A 19,365-nucleotide genomic window follows, 5' to 3' on the forward strand; every position below is an offset into this window, starting at 1 on the left:
TCCATCACGAATTGCTTATTATTAAATCACTTTTTGCTATTAGAAAAAACGACTAGCCGTCAGATTTTTCACATTAAATGAATTATTCACTCACTGTGACAACGACATCTTTCGGCAGGTTCGACATCTTCTTGGTTATCCTTTTTTATTCTGAATATTTTACTGAATAGGTAAAGGAAGAGTGCGGATAGTGTGCAAAATTTACAGTGCAAATTTCGCCACGTCATCGAATGAAACATGTATCTCTATTCCAATTCACAGGCAGTGGATCGTGAATTTATCAGAGCCATCCATAGAATTAGGATGAAATCAGAATGTCCGATAGCTCGAGCCTATTATCACAGCGGAGTGACAGTCGATGTAGAGCCTGAGCTGATAATAAAAGAAGTGAAATATATGACAATAGAAGGGGAAATTGTGAGATTTGGTGAGTTACACATTCACCTATGTTGAGGTCCACGTTATAATGGCAGTATGTGATTAACATTAAAGTTGCTCTGATGAGGTCCACGTTATAATGGCAGTATTTGATTAACATTAAAGTTGCTATAATGAGGTCCACGTTATGATGGCAGTATTTGATTAACATTAAAGTTGCTCTGATGAGGTCCACGTTATAATGGCAGTATTTGATTAACATTAAAGTTGCTCTGATGAGGTCCACGTTATAATGGCAGTATTTGATTAACATTATAGTTGCTATAATGAGGTCCACGTTATAATGGCAGTATTTGATTAACATTAAAGTTGCTATAATGAGGTCCACATTATGATGGCAGTGTTTGATTAGCAATAGTATTGCTATCCTTGTCTATCATTCAACAACGTGGATAGCGCTATCTCTTTCTCGCTTTGCTCTGTTGCCATATCGTCTTTTAACAAATTATAATTGAAATAACTAGTAGTTCTGTGAACAGTAGACCTCACGCAGTATTCTCATCCACAAGTACATGATTGAAACTATATACCTTATGGAAATACAGTAATAGATTGGCTTCTCCACACATCTGTGTAATCACTTGTCAGCTGATTTATGATGAATAATTCTATAGTCTGATTTTTACTCTAATATTGGCGTATGAGGGAGGCTCCTTTTTCTTTTATATTATGCTTGAAATGCAAAATTTCCAAAAACCCTGTATATACGTCGACGCGCAATTAAAAAAGGAACACACCTGTCAAATTTCATGAAAATCTATTACCGCGTTTCGCCGTTAATGCGCAACATATAAACATTATTTGAACATTAAGAGAAATGCCAAATCGTCGACTTGAATCTTAGACCTCACTTCGCTCGGTCAATTAATTAACATAATATTTCATCTCAATTATGGAAAATCATTATGGAATTGATTAGAAAATAATTTCTTGCTTAATAGAATGTAATTGATTATTAGAAACAAGAATGAACCGTTAATATTACATCAATAAACCTGTATCAGCTACCGTCCATAGAAGCCATTGACAAGACAGATGATAGGCTATTTTTTCTCCTATTTTTCTCCACTGTTATTATAACGTTGACCTCACTATATCCTTGCCTATCATTAGTCAAAGCAGATAAGGATATCCTTCTCCAGCTCCGCAACGTTTCCAAATCGTTTTCAACAATGTAGAAATTGTTAAAAACCGATTGCCTTTCATTAGACAAATAAGCAGATAGCGCTATATCCTCTTCTAGCTCAGCAACTTACCAGTTTGCTTTTAACCTTTAGAAACTATGTAGAAATATAATTAGAAACTTATAGAAACTGTCAACTATGTAGCAATATGATTAATTACCAGATTATCCAATCTCAATTAAAATTCGTTATTGAATAAATAGTTGAAAATTAAATTTTTCAACAAATAAAATATAATTGACTAGCAGGAAACACGTGCTCCACAAAGATCTATTTTAAAACACAACAAACTGAAAACTTGACGTAATGAGATCTCAAAGAATTGATAATAAACCTATAACCATCCTCAGTTAACTGAGAATCTATATGCAAAATTTCAAGTTAATCAGTCCAGTAGTTCAGACGTGATGATGCGTCAAACATAATTTTCCTATCCCGTACGTGTATGAGCCAGTTCTCCACTTTATTACGGTACTAGCAGGTAACCCGTGCTTCGCAAGGGTCTTTCTTGAAACTTGACGTAATGAAATCTAGAAGAATTCAAAATAGGCCTATGTACAGTGAGTCAGTCATTCTATCAGGGCTCAAATAATTTTGAAATTTTAATTGAATAGAAAAGGAAGAATATAGTTTCTTTATGTAAATAACAACACCTTTATTGAAAGACATATTAACTGCATGCGTTTTCATATTGCCGATACAGCATTGATGAAACTGTCGTAGACGTTTATTTAGCATTTGTCTCAAAAATTGTTCTAGCTGAAAAATTAATAATCCATGCCACGTGTAGGCCTAAACATTGCTTCAGGAAAACGAAGTTTCAAAACTATGTTTTTTCCAGGTAGAAAGCAATATAGAAACAGATGTTCCTTTTTTAATTTCGACCATATATGATTTGTTGATTTTTTAATGAAATCGAATGTACCATTAATTGAAATTTAAACATTAATTCTGAAAAATCTAGAAGTAAAATTGAAGTTTAGGCTTCCAGGTGCACGAGATTGATATTTTTAGAATCTATGTGCAAAATTTGGCGATCTAAATCATTCCCGTTTTTCCGGTTTGCAATCCACAAGTTGACATGTTTTGATGCGAACTAACGAACACACGAACAAACACAACCCTACTCTCTCTTATTATATAGATAGCATAGATTACTTTAAACAAGAATGAAAATTAAATATTACATCAGATATACCGGTATCAGCCATCCTCTATAGAAGGCAGTGGCATCGACAACAATGTCCTCCCATCTTGAACCACTGCCATTATAATTACGTGTACCTCATTATAGGCATAGAATGAACAATCTTCAGTTTTCTATGCTAAAGCAGGCTATAATACTTGGTTCATTCATGATAATTTTTCAAAACAAACAACTCAATTTTCCATGTAAATACAGTGGATAAATGATCATGCGAGTTTTTCCTTGCAGAGGGTTTCATAAACGTTGTTCATCAATATCACCATTCGCGAGGGGAGGAAGACACTATGGGGTGAGTAGATTGCAATTGAAGAACTAAACACTCAGCAGTTCTGAGAGAAAAATATAAAAAATGTATTTGTCACTATGGATTACATGAGTTACATTGGATTCACAAATGTATCAGACAGTCCAATGAATACTGTATTTTTACTTTTGTTATACTGGAGAAACGAAAACATTGTGTTAATCCCTCTGTGGTAAATTCATACTCTTTTCCACTAATGAAATAAAATTTGAATTTTCAAAACACTTATGGAGTGAAAATGCACTAACTATTGGTAGTGACCATCGTTTCGACTTTATTGTGTCAATACAAAATTTGAATGTATCCTTTACTATTTATTAAACGAGCAATTTCTGTTTATATGATGTTTATATAATGTTTGTATTTCAACGGATCTCGAAAACGATTCTCACGAAATTCTGAACATAGTAGGTTTATAATATAAAGATCCGATTGCACTGAGTCTCATCCCTGGGAAAACTCGCTGGAGGACATTAAAAGGATAATATTATCCATCCTTGGAAAAACAGCTGATAATAATTATTTCGTCGTCTGTTGATAATGGAAGTGAGTGAGCGAGTTCATGTGTGTGGGACTGTGTCAAAATTATGACTCAGCTGTTGAACTTTTGTAATCATTCAAGCAGGTACTTAGTGCCGGTTGCAAAAATCCGGGTTATTCTCAATCTCTTTTGAAATGGTCTTCTCTGATTTGGTTCACGTGAAATTAATCAGGATTAAAATTAAAATCGGCTTTTGTGCAACCGGGCCTTTGCGAGGGAAATTTTTGCATTTCTCTGGGAATTAATCTCAATTTACTGTGATTAGATAGAACATTTCTGTTTAAACTATGGATGTTATTATAATTTCTTCTTTCGTGATAAATTTTTTATGCTTTTGTACTCCAGAGCGAAGCTCGGACCCCGATATTTGGATTTTAGTAATGAAACAGCATTATCAAAACTAAGCTTCCTTTCCAATTGACCAAATTATTGATTTAAATACAATCATGAAAGCATATTGTATGATTGACTTCACTTTAAATCAGACGACTTTTCTTTGGTAATTGGTGATTAATTCAGTCTTTATCAGTTATCTTCTTTTGAAAAACATTGTGGGCGTGTCTTGTCTCTTTCAATGGTTGGCTTCCATTGGCTGACTCAACTACCAATCAAATGACCTCATTCGTAGTGTATATACTGCTGCTTCTTATTCAAGAGTTTTGTGGATTTATAACAGTTTACAATTTTAGAAGTCAAGCTGCGTTTACACCAAAGTTATTAACAAAATTTTAATATCCTAATCCTAAAGGTGCGTACAGATATACGCGCCGCGAACATGCAATTCACTTTTAATCAGCTGACTATATCTGTATTTTTACAGAAACGGTAAGATACAGATATATAAAAAGCTTGGCATCAGCTGATTAAAAGTGAATTGCTCATGTTCGCGGCACGTATATCTGTACGCACCTTTATAGATTCTATTAGATTGAACATAACCTATCATACACATGATGAACATATTATGTGTTTGTTAAGCTCCGTTCATTTTTGTAGTCTCCTATCATCCGCCAGGAACAATACCCTAGAATGTTTGACACTTCTTCAGAAACACTCTGTATATATTATTCCAAGGTGATTATCATTCCAAGATGATGGTATACGTTTTCTTTTTCATCTAAATCTAGGACAGAATCGAAAGAAATTGTATACGAATTGGATACCCCGAGTCTTTTATTCACAAAAATCCAACATGAAGGTGTAATTTTGGAAGTTGGTTCTCAATGGGAAGAAGAATTTGGATCAGCTGACGATTCAGTATTGTAAGTTTCATCTAGAGTGAGATCCACATTATAATAATACTTTGTAATGTGTAATGTATTCTCGTATTTATGTTATTTATTTTATACTGTAATGTTTTTTTATTGATGTAATTAATTTTCATTTCATATTGATGTATCTTATGTGTGTGTGTGTGTGTGTGTGTGTGTGTGTGTGTGTGTGTGTGTGTGTGAGTGGATAAATAAAATACTCCAATTATTAAAGTATTTGATCAGCATAGGTGTTTCTATCCTTGTCTAGTCTTCCACAAAACAGAAAGCGCTCTTCTTTTCTAGCTCCGCAATGTTGCTATAGTGAGGTCCACGTTGTAATGGCGGTATTTGATTAGCATTGGTGTTGCTATCTGAGTCTAGTCTTCGACAAAACAGATAGCGCACCCCTTTTTCTAGCTCCGCAATGTTGCCAGATTGTTTTCAAACAATTCATAAGTGTAATTAATCGACAAAGTATTCAATCTGAATCATGAAAATTTATTATTCAATATTTGAAAAATATATTTTCTTGACGGATAAAATTTAATTGATTATTTTGAACAAGAATAAACAGTTGATATCACATCAGATATTCTGGTATCAGAGAAGTCAGTGACAAGGCAGAAAATCGCCAAAGCTTAATTTTCTGCCATTATAGCGTAGACCACACTACTGTCTTGGAAACCCATATTTTCTATCTTCAAATTTCAACAATTTCAAAATTCGATGAATTCACAAAAAAACACTATCAAGTATAAATAAAAATATTATATCTGAGAACCCTTTTTAAAATGATTTAATCACAGCATGTTTCAGTATATAATGCCATTATCAAGTCAAATGGAAAAGACACTATCAAGAAGCCTATTGTATCACTATTGTCATGATAACTTAATACCAAATAAGTTCAAACTCTTTTCGAGAAAAATCTCAACAATTCAAAAGATAACATACATAATAATTATTTCAAGTTGTTGATACATAACCTCGACAAAGGTTTGAAGATTCGGATCAAGGATAATTCGCTCAAGTCTCAACGTCTTTTACATGATACTATCCTATTATATTAAGCGCGCAATTTCTGTATATATATATATATATATATATATATATATATTCATTTATGTGGTTATCCGATTAAAAGAGTATATATTTGAAGAGCTCTATTCCAAATGGGCCCAAGTCACAAAAGTGTTTTTCTCAGGAAATCGATTTTTTGATTGTCATCACTTAAATGTTGGAAAATGTTTATAATCCAATGTTTAAAGTGTGTATTTTGAATTCCATACAATAATTTTGCATATTTTGAAGTAATTTCTGTGTAATAGGTTAATTTCCTTGCTTTTTTTTCCAAAATGTCACTAAGTCCATGGACTTGGTGACATTTTGGAAAGAAACTTGGACTCGGACCTTCTTCATGTCACTAATATGATAAGTTTCTTCAAGTGCTGTATTTGCTGAGTTGAATAATATATTTTGCCAATTTTTTTGAATAAATTTTCTTGATCACTTGATGTTCTTGGTAATCCCCAGTGTATGTATTCTTGACTTCCACTGTTCTCTTCCCTTGAAAACGTGCTGATCTCGAAGTAAAAATGGTGGTTAGGCTTCAATCTGTAGACAGACCGACAGAAAAAGATGTTCTGCGCATGCGCAAAGGACTAAGGTTGGAATGGAAAGGAACAGCAATGGACTTAGATACACTTCGGAAAAAAACGTGATATTGTGATATTTATTTTGTAGTGACTAAGGATAGTTTGGAGTAGTTAGTATGCTAGGAATGAAGGTCTATGTATAAGGTTCAATAATCAGCTGATATCTCGATTTCCACAAAAATGGACTTAGGCCCGTTTGGAATCGAGCTCTTCATTTATGTTCAACGGATTTAACGATTTTCACGAAATTTGGAACAAAATGAGTTTATGATATGAAGATTCGATTGCACTAGGTCTCAACCCTTGGATAACTTGTTTAAGGACATTAAAAGGATGAATACGTCCTTGGAAAACCAGCTGGAAATTTTGTCGTCTGTCGATACCGTTATGGAAGAGAGTGAACGAGTGCATGTGTGTGGTATCATCCAGCTGATCTCACGAGAAGAAAAATTCAGCAAGAGAAACTTATTTCCGTTTATTTCTCTTTTTTTTAGAAAACATGTTTACTTTAGAAAGTCGAAAATAGTAACTAGATGCTGTTAGTGATACATAACAAATATTGTAGCGAACATAGTATATCATTCCAAATCGAATTTATAGTATAATATATCTATATTTTGTAATTGATGATGTGTTTGTTTTTTCGAAGTGTGAATAAACTGTTATTTTTATGAGTAAAGCTTAAACTAGATTTTGATTTGGACTTCAGTATAAGTTTGAAAAGGGACAGTTTTGGGCATAAGCCTGTTGTGCCTCCCCATATAACTGTAAAAATAATTGTACGACTGAGAAAATGAATAAATAAATATAATCTATAAATTCAATCTTCCGTTACAGATTTGCTATGTTTTTACACTCCAGAGCAATGCTTGGTCCCCTGATATGATACTATATATTATTGAACTACTACTGTATATCATAAAACTGTAAGATTTTATGAACATAGAAATAATTAATTCTTGCAACTTCATGTCGTTCAATGCTTTTTTTCAAGTTGTCGAAGGAAAATGGACCATAAAATTCATCCATCTTTTAATACCAAAGTATACAGCAATTTGAAGGGATTGGATGAGAAAGATAAGGTAGTGGATTTGAATAAAAGAGGAATTTTCTTCGAGTATTTCACAGTACTCAAACAAGAGCTTTGGAATTGTCAAAAGAATATGGTGAGAGCATTATCCTTTAACCATAATTATCATTATTGAATGGATTTATTTTAATTTTGATTGGTCACCATTTGTCACAGAATAAACAAACTATAGAAGTTTTCTCTGCATCTGTTTATTGCGGTTACGTCCGATGAGCGATTTCGATGAGCGATTCTGGGGGTTAGCAGTCTACTGAGCGATCCATTGTTCAGAATAACAATGAGGATAGGCAGACCCTATGAATGGGAGGACTTGGGTGTCATTAATCATCTGTGACAGTGACAGAGGCAGGCCACAAGCGTATGTGTATACTTGCAAAACGATATTATATTGATGATGATTGAATCACCTTTCATAAAAAAATCTGGTGTGGTACACTCACACAACTTTCCTTGCTCATTGATCTGTAAGCCCCATTCTTGAGCGAGAATAATTCAGGGGAATAACATAATGACGATTGGCGGCAACATATTTGAAACTACGATCAGACTTCTGTATTTATGTGTAAATATAATTGTTTTCAGAGTACTTTTTCCTTTGTGTAAATTGTGAAATTCGATTTTTTTTTTAAATTCGTTAAAACAGCTGTTCTACGAAACTCCTGCGATTTTCCCAGAAATGAGACTCATGTCAGTTGATAGGGCTTATAAATAGCAATCCATGGTATAAATTTGAAGAAAATCGTTAGAGCCGTTTTCGAGAAAACCGTGAAAACATGGTTTTTAGTAATTATCCGCCATTTTTCCTGCCATTTTGAATTCAATTTTATTGAATTTCTTATTGTCAAATCCTCATGGTATAAGGACCTTAAGTTTAAAATTTCAAGTCAATCGGTTGATTAGGAACGGAGTTATCATGTTCACAGATATACACACACACACACACACACACACACACACACACACACACACACACACACACACACCCAAAAATCATGTTTTTGGACTCAGGGGACCTTGAAACTAATAGAAAACTTGAAATTAGGGTACCTTAGTTTTTTTTGGAAGCAATACTTTCCTTACCTAAGGAAATAGGTCTTTCTGCTCCGAACAGTTGAAATTCATCTTCATTATAGCCCATAATATATTTATATATAAAAATTTACAAGTTCTATCAATCATCTGCATTTTTCAAGTGAATGAGTAACACTACTGCAAATAGATGTATTAAGTATCTCACAGATATCAAAAAGATTTAAGATCAACTTCACATCTAAGCAATCTATGTGAAATACTTCACATTCATAAGCAATCACAAATTTTAATTTCATGCCAATCTACAATCGTTATAAATTGCTCGTTTAAATGGCTCCCACATTTTATTCCAAACATTCCATAAAGATTCAGATAACAGAATAAAATTAGTTTTTATGGAAGGTTCTGAAGTTCTGATTCAATCAGTATCATCTATATATCGTATTGCGAGTATACACACGACACTACCCATTTAGCCTTCCTTTGTCACAGTTCCTGATGATTAATGACACCCAAGTAGGGATGTCAATCCCGGGATCCCGGTCCATTTTTGATACCTAACAATCCCGGGATTTCTCAGCGTCAATCCCGGGATTTTCGGGATTAGAAAACCTGAAATTGTGAATAGTATTTTTCCAAAACAATTCAATATAGAATTCATCTACAGTGATGAATATGAGTTTTGCATGACTAATTTATTGTTCTAAGGCTCAACCCGAGCCTTTGGATAATCCCGAAATACCGGGATTGGAAATCAGTCCCGGGATTGACATCCCTACACCCAAGTCCTCCCAATCCTTAGCGTCTGCCTATCCTTATTGTTATTCTGAACAATGGATCGCTCAGTGGACTATTTTTTGCTGAATCGCTCATCGGAAATCGCTCATCGGACGACACCGTTTATTGCGAAAACAAAAATTTTTGTGCTACTAATAACAATGTCTATCAACGCTCATTCTATTAAATTTCATGTTTTCATCTATCATATCTAAATTTTCCTCTAACTCATTGTTTATAAAATTTTATTCGATTTACAGAAAGATAAGTTTCTAAGAGTGGTGAATTACAATGTAGCCTTGAAGGAAATAGCACTACTTTATCATCCCGATGGAATTACGATTGGAACTCAAGTTTTTCCTGATCAATCAGTATCCAAGCGGATTAAAGAAATCAAATATTTGCATCCGGAAACCAAGAAAGTTCTGCGATACAGTGAGTTCAAAAAAACCTGTATTCCTTAATCATTGGAACATTGACACATCTATAAAGAATCGGCTTATACACGTATAACATAAGAAATTCATTGTTTATTTTATGAAACACTGTAATTGTGCCTTTCGCTAAACATTCAGCAGCAGTGGCGCAGTTGTTTGCCTGACCTTTTTAAAGATGATAAAGAAGATAATTTTGAATAAAATTTAGAATTTAGAAATAGGCCGACACATCTAGAAAATACCTGAGTCTATACCTAATTCATGCAGGTGAACGGGCTTAGAGTCAAGAAAACTTCAATTAATCTTGCCATGCCTGATTTAATAGGTTTATACTATAGAATAACACTACATTTGAAATAATTGAAAAAATACAAACAGCTTCAATAAACATTGGCAACTAAAATCGAACAACAGAAACAACAATTTCATGTACTTTGTTGACATTCTTCATCTGATTCGGGGGCGCATTACTATCCCCTTTTAGATAGCAATACGTCACAAAACCAAACAATATCAGTCATCAAATAACAAGTTAATTTCAACATAAAATTACTCAAGAAAGAAAAGCCCGTTGAACCCAAGTTTCGTCGATAGTAACCCATATAACCCATTTCATAATAATTTTGAATCCCCACTTTTGATTGACATTCTCGAATGAACCTTTGTTTCACTACACTGCACTTTCGTTGCTTTATCATCGGGGTTACAGTACCTTGTTTTTGGCGGTGAACTTTTACCGGTTGAATTTGGCTTGACGGCGACGTCCTCTTACGTCCCTAGACCTGTCGTCTGAACGGGTGTCTTGAAGCGGTGTTACATAAAATTGCGGAACCAAAGTGGTGGTAGTACATGAAGTTGGTTTGGGGACACACATGAACCGCTGTAAATAAATGTATTACAGCATTAATTTCTAACTCTTCCTACAATTCATCAAAAGCTAAAACAGGAGTTATCTATTGATTACAATTAATTAAATTCTCTCATTCTATTTGAATCCTCATTTTATATAGATTTTTATCTTTAAACTACTGATTCTTTGTATCAGAATTAATGGATCTTTCTTCACAAATAATTCAAAAGTTCTGTTATAATTTAATAAATTAGTGTTCAATTAAAAGCCTTAACGCCTTGAGAAAACACAGTCAGAAAAATATAAAATTGAGTCTTAAACTCAATATGAACATAATCTTAAAAATTTCATTCCAATTTAAAGGCTATCTTCCTGACTTTCAGCAATACTCTACGATAATGTATCTCCAGAAACAATAACTCAAATGTAACGTAACTGAAAACTTTCTATACTTCTTTAGAAAAAAATTTATAATTATCTTCCATCACTAATAAAATCAAAAGGATTATTCTCAATCAATATTATTAACTTGAAAAATAACAGGCTTTGTTAATACCATACTCTTATGGAAGTTTCAATCAATTAAATTCCCTAAATTATATTTTAACCTTATTTTACGTACCTTAGCGGTTATTTGAAGAAACAATTATTCGTACATGATGAAGAAACACAATTAAACTTTTCAGGACATGGCACTACTAGAAAATTCAAACTTTAATAAAAATAAAACTAGCTCCCACATTAACTAATGATATAAACTTATAAACTTGCCCAAAAAGGGCGAAACATAATGACTGCATCTTTACTCTCGTAGTGCTCCTAGCAAAGTGTCCTCCGAAACGTAATCTGGTCTCTCGACTGGGGAATCCCCACTACTGTATTCAGAAACAGGTCTCCTATTGGGCGAAGGGAATCAATTTGACCAATCGTCGCGTGGCTTCTAGAGCCTTTGGACCAAATAGTAACTGCAAAATCGGTAGTTTGTTATAATTTCATTGCTGTTTTCCAACTTATCGCACTTTATGTCGCGACAGGAAGGCTAAGTTTTAGAGATAATTCCATAATCTACATTCCTCGACGACTCGGAGCCACGATTTTTAAATATCTATCATGGGAAACTCGAAGTCATGGCCGTTCATAATAGAGAGAGAAAATAATTTATTTCGCTAACTCACTTACAATAATGGCTCTAGTCTATTGCGTATTAAATTTACTATTATAACTTGGGAAAAGGCCTGAATTAAAAATAGTGCTCGGCACATAATCATAACACAATTATGACATTAGATGAAAAACTAGGCTGAGCCTGTACTATTTCTCTCCAAAAATGTTGATAAAATTAACATTTTGTTGAATGTTCATGGTTTAAATTCACGAATGGCGCATCGTCATGTCTGAACTACTGGACTTATTAACTTGAAATTTTGAATATAGATTCTAAATGGCTATAGGCCTCTATTTCGAATATTCTTCAAGATATCAGTAGGTCAAGTTTGCAGTTTTCCATTAGATCCTTGCGTAGCATAAGAAAAAAAATCTGGTGTGGTGCACTCACACAACTTTCCTTGCCGTTATGAAAATTTATCATCTGACGCTAGTGTTCACGCGCATCTAAATTCTACTATCCAAAGATCCAAGCCAGCTGGTGACAGGACAATAACGCTGGAGACACACGAAGTCTGCTATCTCTTCATAGTGAATGATTTAATGGAATTAACAGTTGTCAACAGTTTGCAATTGAAATAATAACATTTTCTCGAATTTCGAGCTTATTTTGAATTTTAGGTGAAAATATCACTGAACATTTAATTGTAGATATTTTCATGCTCAATTTTTTCCACTTGGAATTTTTCGTTCAAATTGTATCAGAAGCCTGATAACTGGGAATCTAAAATCAAACATTGCATTGATGGGGCGGAGCTCCTGGATTTTTTACAGATATAGGACTTCTGGTGGTTGATAGAGCTCATTAATGACTATTCTAGTTATGAATTTGATCGAAATCATTGGAGCCGTTTTCGAGAAAATCGCAAAAAACCCTGTTTTTGACAACATTTTTGCCATTTTAGCCGCCATCTTGAATTGCATTAGATCGAAATTGTTCGTGTCGGATTCTTATATTGTGAGGACCTCAAGTTCCAAATTTCAAGTCATTCCGTTAACTGGGAGATGAGATATCGTGTACACAGACACAATACACTCATACACACACACACACCACACACACACACACACACCACACACACACACACACACACACACCACACACACACACACACACACACACACACACATACATACAGACCAATACCCAAAAACCACTCATTTGGACTTAGGGATTTTGAAACGTATAGAAATTTAGAAATTGGGATACCTTGATTTTTTTTGGAAAGCAATACTTTCCTTTCCTATGGTAATAGGGCAAGGAGAGTAAGAAACAAGGATTGTTTCTACTTACTAGACGTACTGTTACTACTTACTGTTACTACTTACTGTTACTGTTACTGTACTAGTACTACTTTCTGTTACTGTTACTGTTACTGTACTATTACTACTTTCTGTTACTGTTACTTTTACTTGATAAAAAAGGAGTGGTTTGTATGAAGCTGAGTTGAAGAAAATTCTACAATTAACTTCTTTAAATGATACGAGAAAAATCCTACTTGTATCAAGTCATATCAATTTTTCTCCTTTTTTTCTGCGGGATATTGAAATAGAAAAGCCCTTATACGATAATTGAATAGACTTGAGAAGCTCCACAACATCAACATTCACGCTACACCCTTATAAGATATTGATTATCGAAGAATAGCTTAAGATTCACTAAAATTCCATTCTTCGCAATGTTGCATATCAATTAATAAATTATATTACATATCATATTAATCAACCGAGGATTCTTATAGGCCTATTTTGAATTCTTCAAAATTTCATTACCTACGTCAAGTTTTCAGTTTTTCCAAGTTTTAAAATAGACCCTTGCGAAGCACGGGTTACCTGCTAGTTGACTATATTTCGGAGTAGCCTACAAGGCTAAGAGGTTCATCGACCAAAATGATGATACCGTATTGTTCCAAAATTTCTCACATTTCTTCAATTTCTCTAAATTCTAACACTAATCAGTTAGTTATTGACACTCATAATATTGCCCTCCGATTGGCTAATTCCCAGCAACAGCTAATTCTCTGCCAATCGGAGGACAATATTCTGATTGTGACGACCGACAATTGATTCGATAAACATATGTGTTTTTTCTGGCTCTAAATTTTTTAAAATTAGGTACTCAGAAATTTTCAAATTAATGGTAATTTGAGTGTGATATTTTTGTTTTTTATTCTGTTTTCAACCGTCAAAATTTGAAAATCTTAGTTTCCGTTGTTTTTGAGTGAAAATGGACTAAATTTTGGTAAAGTGAAATCATAAACCTATTTTGGACTTTTAAAATGTTACCTATCTAAATTTGCGAGAGAAATAGTACAAGGAGTATCCTTAGTTTTTCTCTCCCAATCAGTGTTTCTTTGTAGAAAATATAGATGAATAAAAAAAATAATAGAAATAAATATTTTCTCAAATGAAGAATAAAAAATTGATGTGGACTAGATTGGGGATAAAGCTCTCCAGAAACATGAATAGTTAAAGTATAGGCCTACCTCCTTCAAAATGAAGGGTTATATTTTTATAATAGTCTGAACGTTATACATTTGAGAAACATTTAACGATGGTGGATAAGAGAAAGAAATTCTTATTAAACGAAAATCCCAATTAATTAAATGCTGTAAATCACCCTGAAGACTTCTGCTACTACAAATATTGACAACAGAGTAAACAGCTAGATGGAAATTCAATGAGCGCTACTATACAAAAATTATTTGTCAGCCCGGGAATCGAACCCAGTACCATAGAGAAACAATAGCATAAGTAGATATCCCATGGTGTAGGTCGTTCATGTGGCAACTTTTACTGTTATCTCAAGCTGGTAGTCCACGTAGTTCTTTCCTGTGAAGCTTTATGACGCTGGTAGTCTCTCATATTGTGCCGTTCATACACTCTTACCCGGTCAAAACAGTAAAAATCGACAGTAGGCTAATCTGCTTGAGATAACATTAAAAGTTGCGATATAAACGCCCTATACCATGAGATATATCTACTCACGATATTGTTTCTCTATAGGTGCGTACAGATTTACGCGCAGCGAACATGAGAAATTCACTTTTAATAAGCTGATGCCAAGCTTTTTATATCTGTATCTTAACGTTTCTGTGAAAATACATATATAATCAGCTGATTAAAAGTGAATTGCTCATGTTCGCGGCGCGTATATCTGTACGCACCTTAAGCCAGTACCTCCCAATTGCCGGTCAGCAAAGCTTACTCTTACACCAAACTGACAATCTCTGGATAGCAACGCTCATTTCATACAAAGCCAAAGCAGCCAGCCAGTCTACAGATGTGAATAAATTGGAGGTTTCATTTGTTGAAATGCTAAGATTAATGAATAATTATTATTAAAAGAAAATCCCATGTAGCAGAAGTCTTCGAGGTGATTAACAGCATTTAATTGGGATTTTCGTTTAATAATAATTATCCATTAATTAGCATTTGAACAAATGTAACTTCCAGTTTATGTGCATCTGTAGAAATTCGATGATCAAGCTACTCCTTTGCATTAACAGGATTTTACATCATTTATTATTTTCAGATGGTGAAATGACATTGGAAACGATCTCTAGTTTGAGAAATACCAAACTTTTCCAAATGCCACATCCATTGCTGAAATTAGAAATGTGAGTTTTAAAATTCACTCATTAGTTCAAGGCACTGGAATTATTTCACAAATCCTGATCTCCTACTCATTGAAACTCATATACATATTTAAACATACGAATTCACTCAAGTATCATGAAATTGAAATTGAGTACCATGATAATATTCTAGCGATTTCTTTTAATTTGACATCTATATAAAAGCGAAATGGCACTCACTCACTGACTGACTGACTGATTGATTGATTCACTCACTCACTCACTCGCAGAACTAAAAATCTACCGGACCAAAAACGTTCAAATTTGGTCGGTATGTTCAGTTAGAGGCGCCTAAGAAATCTTTTGGCAATATTTTAGGTGGTTTCTAAGGGTTTAAAGTTCGTCTTTTAGCATGTGTATTCTTCTTATTCTCTTAATTATAATTGAAAAATGTCCATATCATAAAATGTTAATATAGAACTATAATCTAGAGAGAATACCTCTTCGAAACAGTTATAACTGGTAACTAAATTAATAATTTTGTCAGGTTGGCATTAAGTTGAGTTGACTTTGTTAAGTTGGCACCAAGTTGAAGATTGAATATCGCGGAAAAATTGATTGGGCACTGCTACTTCAATCAGAGCTATTCCTGGGAATATTATATTACCAGCCATCGGGCTCGCTTCGCTCGCCATATCCGTTTAGCCAGACGTTTAGTCTGGGCCCCCGACTGGATCGTCCCAACATATGATAAAAATGCTCAAATGAAAAATGCAGGCGAGCGAAGCGAGCCTGCTGATCTTATTTTTGGATGATCCAGCCGGTGGTCCAGGGGGTGGAGCCCCCTGGCTAGACGGATATGGCGAGCGAAGCGAGCCTGACGGCTACTCTATAATATAATACAAAAGTTGAGTTTCAGAAACTTTTTGTCCACTTTTTTCGTGGACTCCACTATAGCCAGATGATTCAAGGATGATAGACAAGGATAGCAACACCAATTTTAATCAAATACTGCCATTATAACGTGTACCTCACTAGAGAAAGGTGATACAAAGATGATAGACAAGGATAGCAACACCAATGTTAATCAAATACTGCCATTATAACGTGTAACTCACTATAGAAAGGTGATACAAAGATGATAGACAAGGATATCAATACCATTGCCAATCAAACACTGCCATTATAAAGTGGACATCACTAGAGCTATAGACTATATTACACTAAGTAGCTGGAGAGCTACATAGCTCTGCTATACTGCCGAGCTATATAGCTATATAGCTCTGCTATACTACCGAGCTATATAAAATTTGAGCTACATATAGCTCTGTCAGCTACATATAGCTCTTCTATAAGTAGATTCAACACTAATTTTATGTAGTAGAGCTATATGTAGCTCTGCTATAAATAACTTTGAAATTAAATTAAATTTAATTTAATTTGACTGTAAGATCAGCGGAAGTATTAAACTGGATATAAAAAACTGGACATACAGTAATTATTTCTTCTTCCATTTAGATATATGACTCGAGATTTCTGCTCCAGCATTTTTTTCATAAGTTTTTTTTTTCAGTGGAGTCGCTTACTTTTATTTTGTGTACCTATTCCTCTCTTTTCTCCCTTCCCTTTTTTCCTCATCACTTCTCTCTTCTCTTCTTTGCCTGTCTATTACATGGGGAACCATAGTTGGCTAGGTATCTTCCTCTCAAAATCTATATGAGATACAAATCTATATGATCTCGGATTGTGGAGCACAAAAATACGCCCAGATAGATTTTGAATTATACATCTAGATGGTAACAATCGGAAGATATTGTTGATCAAAAACTAAAATTCATCAAAATTGATTTTTTCTTCAAATTTCACTCACTTTTCAAAAATCATAACTCAGTACTCATTGGAGATAGAGAGTTCCGAATGGTCTCATTTTATCTAGAATTTCATAATCTAGAAATAAGGCTGAAGCATATTTTTCTGTCCGATTACGAGATTTGGCAGAAATAGCTGAAAACTGGAAAATGAGCCGAAAATAGGAGGTTTTTGGGCCACCCTGTATCTAGCACAAGGAAATTTTGCATGAAGAAATTGGTTCTGGACTTCTCTTATGTACCCAAATAATATATTAAAAAATCAGAACTACAATATAAATTGCAAGCACACCCCCTTTTTTATGTCTATATTGACTGGACTATACTTGTTGACGCCGTTTGAATTTAATGGAGTTTGGTGCTGAGTAGTTAGTTTCCAATCTTCCCCGTCTACTGGTGCACTCTAAAATGACAGTGGATAAAGATAGGAGAACAGCATTGTCGATTCTCTGCCTTAATTAATTATGTTTCAACACTGTCAAAAACAGATTTGGCATCGTTGCGGAGCTAGAAAATGATAGTACTAACTGCTTTGTCAAATGATAGACAAGGATAGCAACATCAAAGTTAATCAAATACTGACATTATAACGTGGACCTTACTATAGTGCATAATAAATGTTCAATTGTTTGTCTTGTACTTTTTAAGTTCAGTCGGTTTGCATAGCTGGTTTCGTTGACAGGATAGTTCGACTCGTTCGTTGATTTCTATTTTCTATCGGGAGTTATTAATTGTAATTCCGTGTCTCCGATCATAGGGAGTAATAATTGATTTTAAAGTACATGTGAGAATTTGAGTATTTTTTATATCGAAAGTAGTAGTGAATTGATACCTAGTGAAATTGAGAATCAGAACTCCTTACATGATTCAACAACTCTCTGCAGTGCCTGGCTACATCATAAATCATCAGAGGTCAAGTGATTCATTTACATTTCTCTATTCTTTAATTCTTACCTTTACCTTTTTACCACCCAAACCTATAGATAGAAATCACTCTGACTTACAGCATCGATCATCAGCCGGGGTAAGTTTTAATAATGGAGTTTTCATTGCATCCATGAATGGATTCATTAGTATTTTTCTGCCAGAATATATTGAATATTGAAACGATTAAAATTACAGCCACTTAATCAGAAATTTGTATAACTAATACTTGTAATGAACATTTCCAGTGACGAAGATCAGGAGGAAACAGGTGTTGAGGAAGCAGGTGAAAAAAGACGGAATTATGGAGAGACAAGTGCTAATAAGAAAGAGGAGAACGATCGAAAGACATGGTCGGTGGATATTCTGCGAGTGCATGCTCTGCGAATAAAGAAGCAATTTGAGAGTGGTGGCTTGCCAAATATGCAGTCATATGATGCTGGAGCAGTTCAATACACGGAAAATAATATCAATGTCATGAGAATTGCTGACGAATATGATGTCAAAATGAAGGTTGGCTCACAGTGGGAGAGAGAGCTCAAAACCCAAGGGAATTCAATGTCGTAAGTACATTCTTCTTCTTATTCATCTACTACTTCTCACTTCTTTTTCTTTTTCTTCTTCTTCTTCTTCTTCTACTTCTCCTTCTTCTCCTACTCCTGTCTTCTTCTTCTTCTTCTTCTTCTTCTTCTTCTTCTTCTTCTTCTTCTTCTTCTTCTTCTTCTTCTTCTTCTTCTTCTTCTTCTTCTTCTTCTTCTTCTTCTTCTTCTTCTTCTCCTTCTTCTTCTCCTTCTCATTGTCCCCTTCTTCGACTTATTTCTCATCCTGTCTTCCTTCATATTTTCCACTTATTTTTGTACTTCTCTATCTTTCTCTGCTACTCCTCCTTCTTAATTCCCTTCTCACGTTTCATAATTAATTTTTCTATACCTTCTTTTCGGTTTTTTCATATCCATTATCTTTACCTTCTTCTTCGTAATCATCTTTTTTTCAACCTTTCACTCATAACTTTATCCTTGTTCGTCCCCTTGCTTTCCTTTCGTTTGTTCCTCCATATATCTTC

At 34.2% G+C, this 19,365-nt stretch overlaps 1 protein-coding gene across 1 annotated transcript in view; it reads left to right on the forward strand.

The window, feature by feature from the left end:
- LOC111054083 overlaps window positions 1-19,365 on the forward strand; it is a gene marked incomplete in the record, with an annotated part of 158,091 nt that overhangs the window by 61,118 nt on the left and 77,608 nt on the right. Inside the window, 7 exon segments of the mRNA XM_039437303.1 lie at window positions 262-427; window positions 3,058-3,118; window positions 4,802-4,936; window positions 7,577-7,748; window positions 9,742-9,916; window positions 15,468-15,552; window positions 18,551-18,865. Of these exon segments, the coding sequence (XP_039293237.1) occupies window positions 262-427; window positions 3,058-3,118; window positions 4,802-4,936; window positions 7,577-7,748; window positions 9,742-9,916; window positions 15,468-15,552; window positions 18,551-18,865 (1,109 nt within the window).

Source organism: Nilaparvata lugens, chromosome 11, assembly GCF_014356525.2.
Source record: "Nilaparvata lugens isolate BPH chromosome 11, ASM1435652v1, whole genome shotgun sequence".
Lineage (NCBI taxonomy): Eukaryota > Metazoa > Arthropoda > Insecta > Hemiptera > Delphacidae > Nilaparvata > Nilaparvata lugens.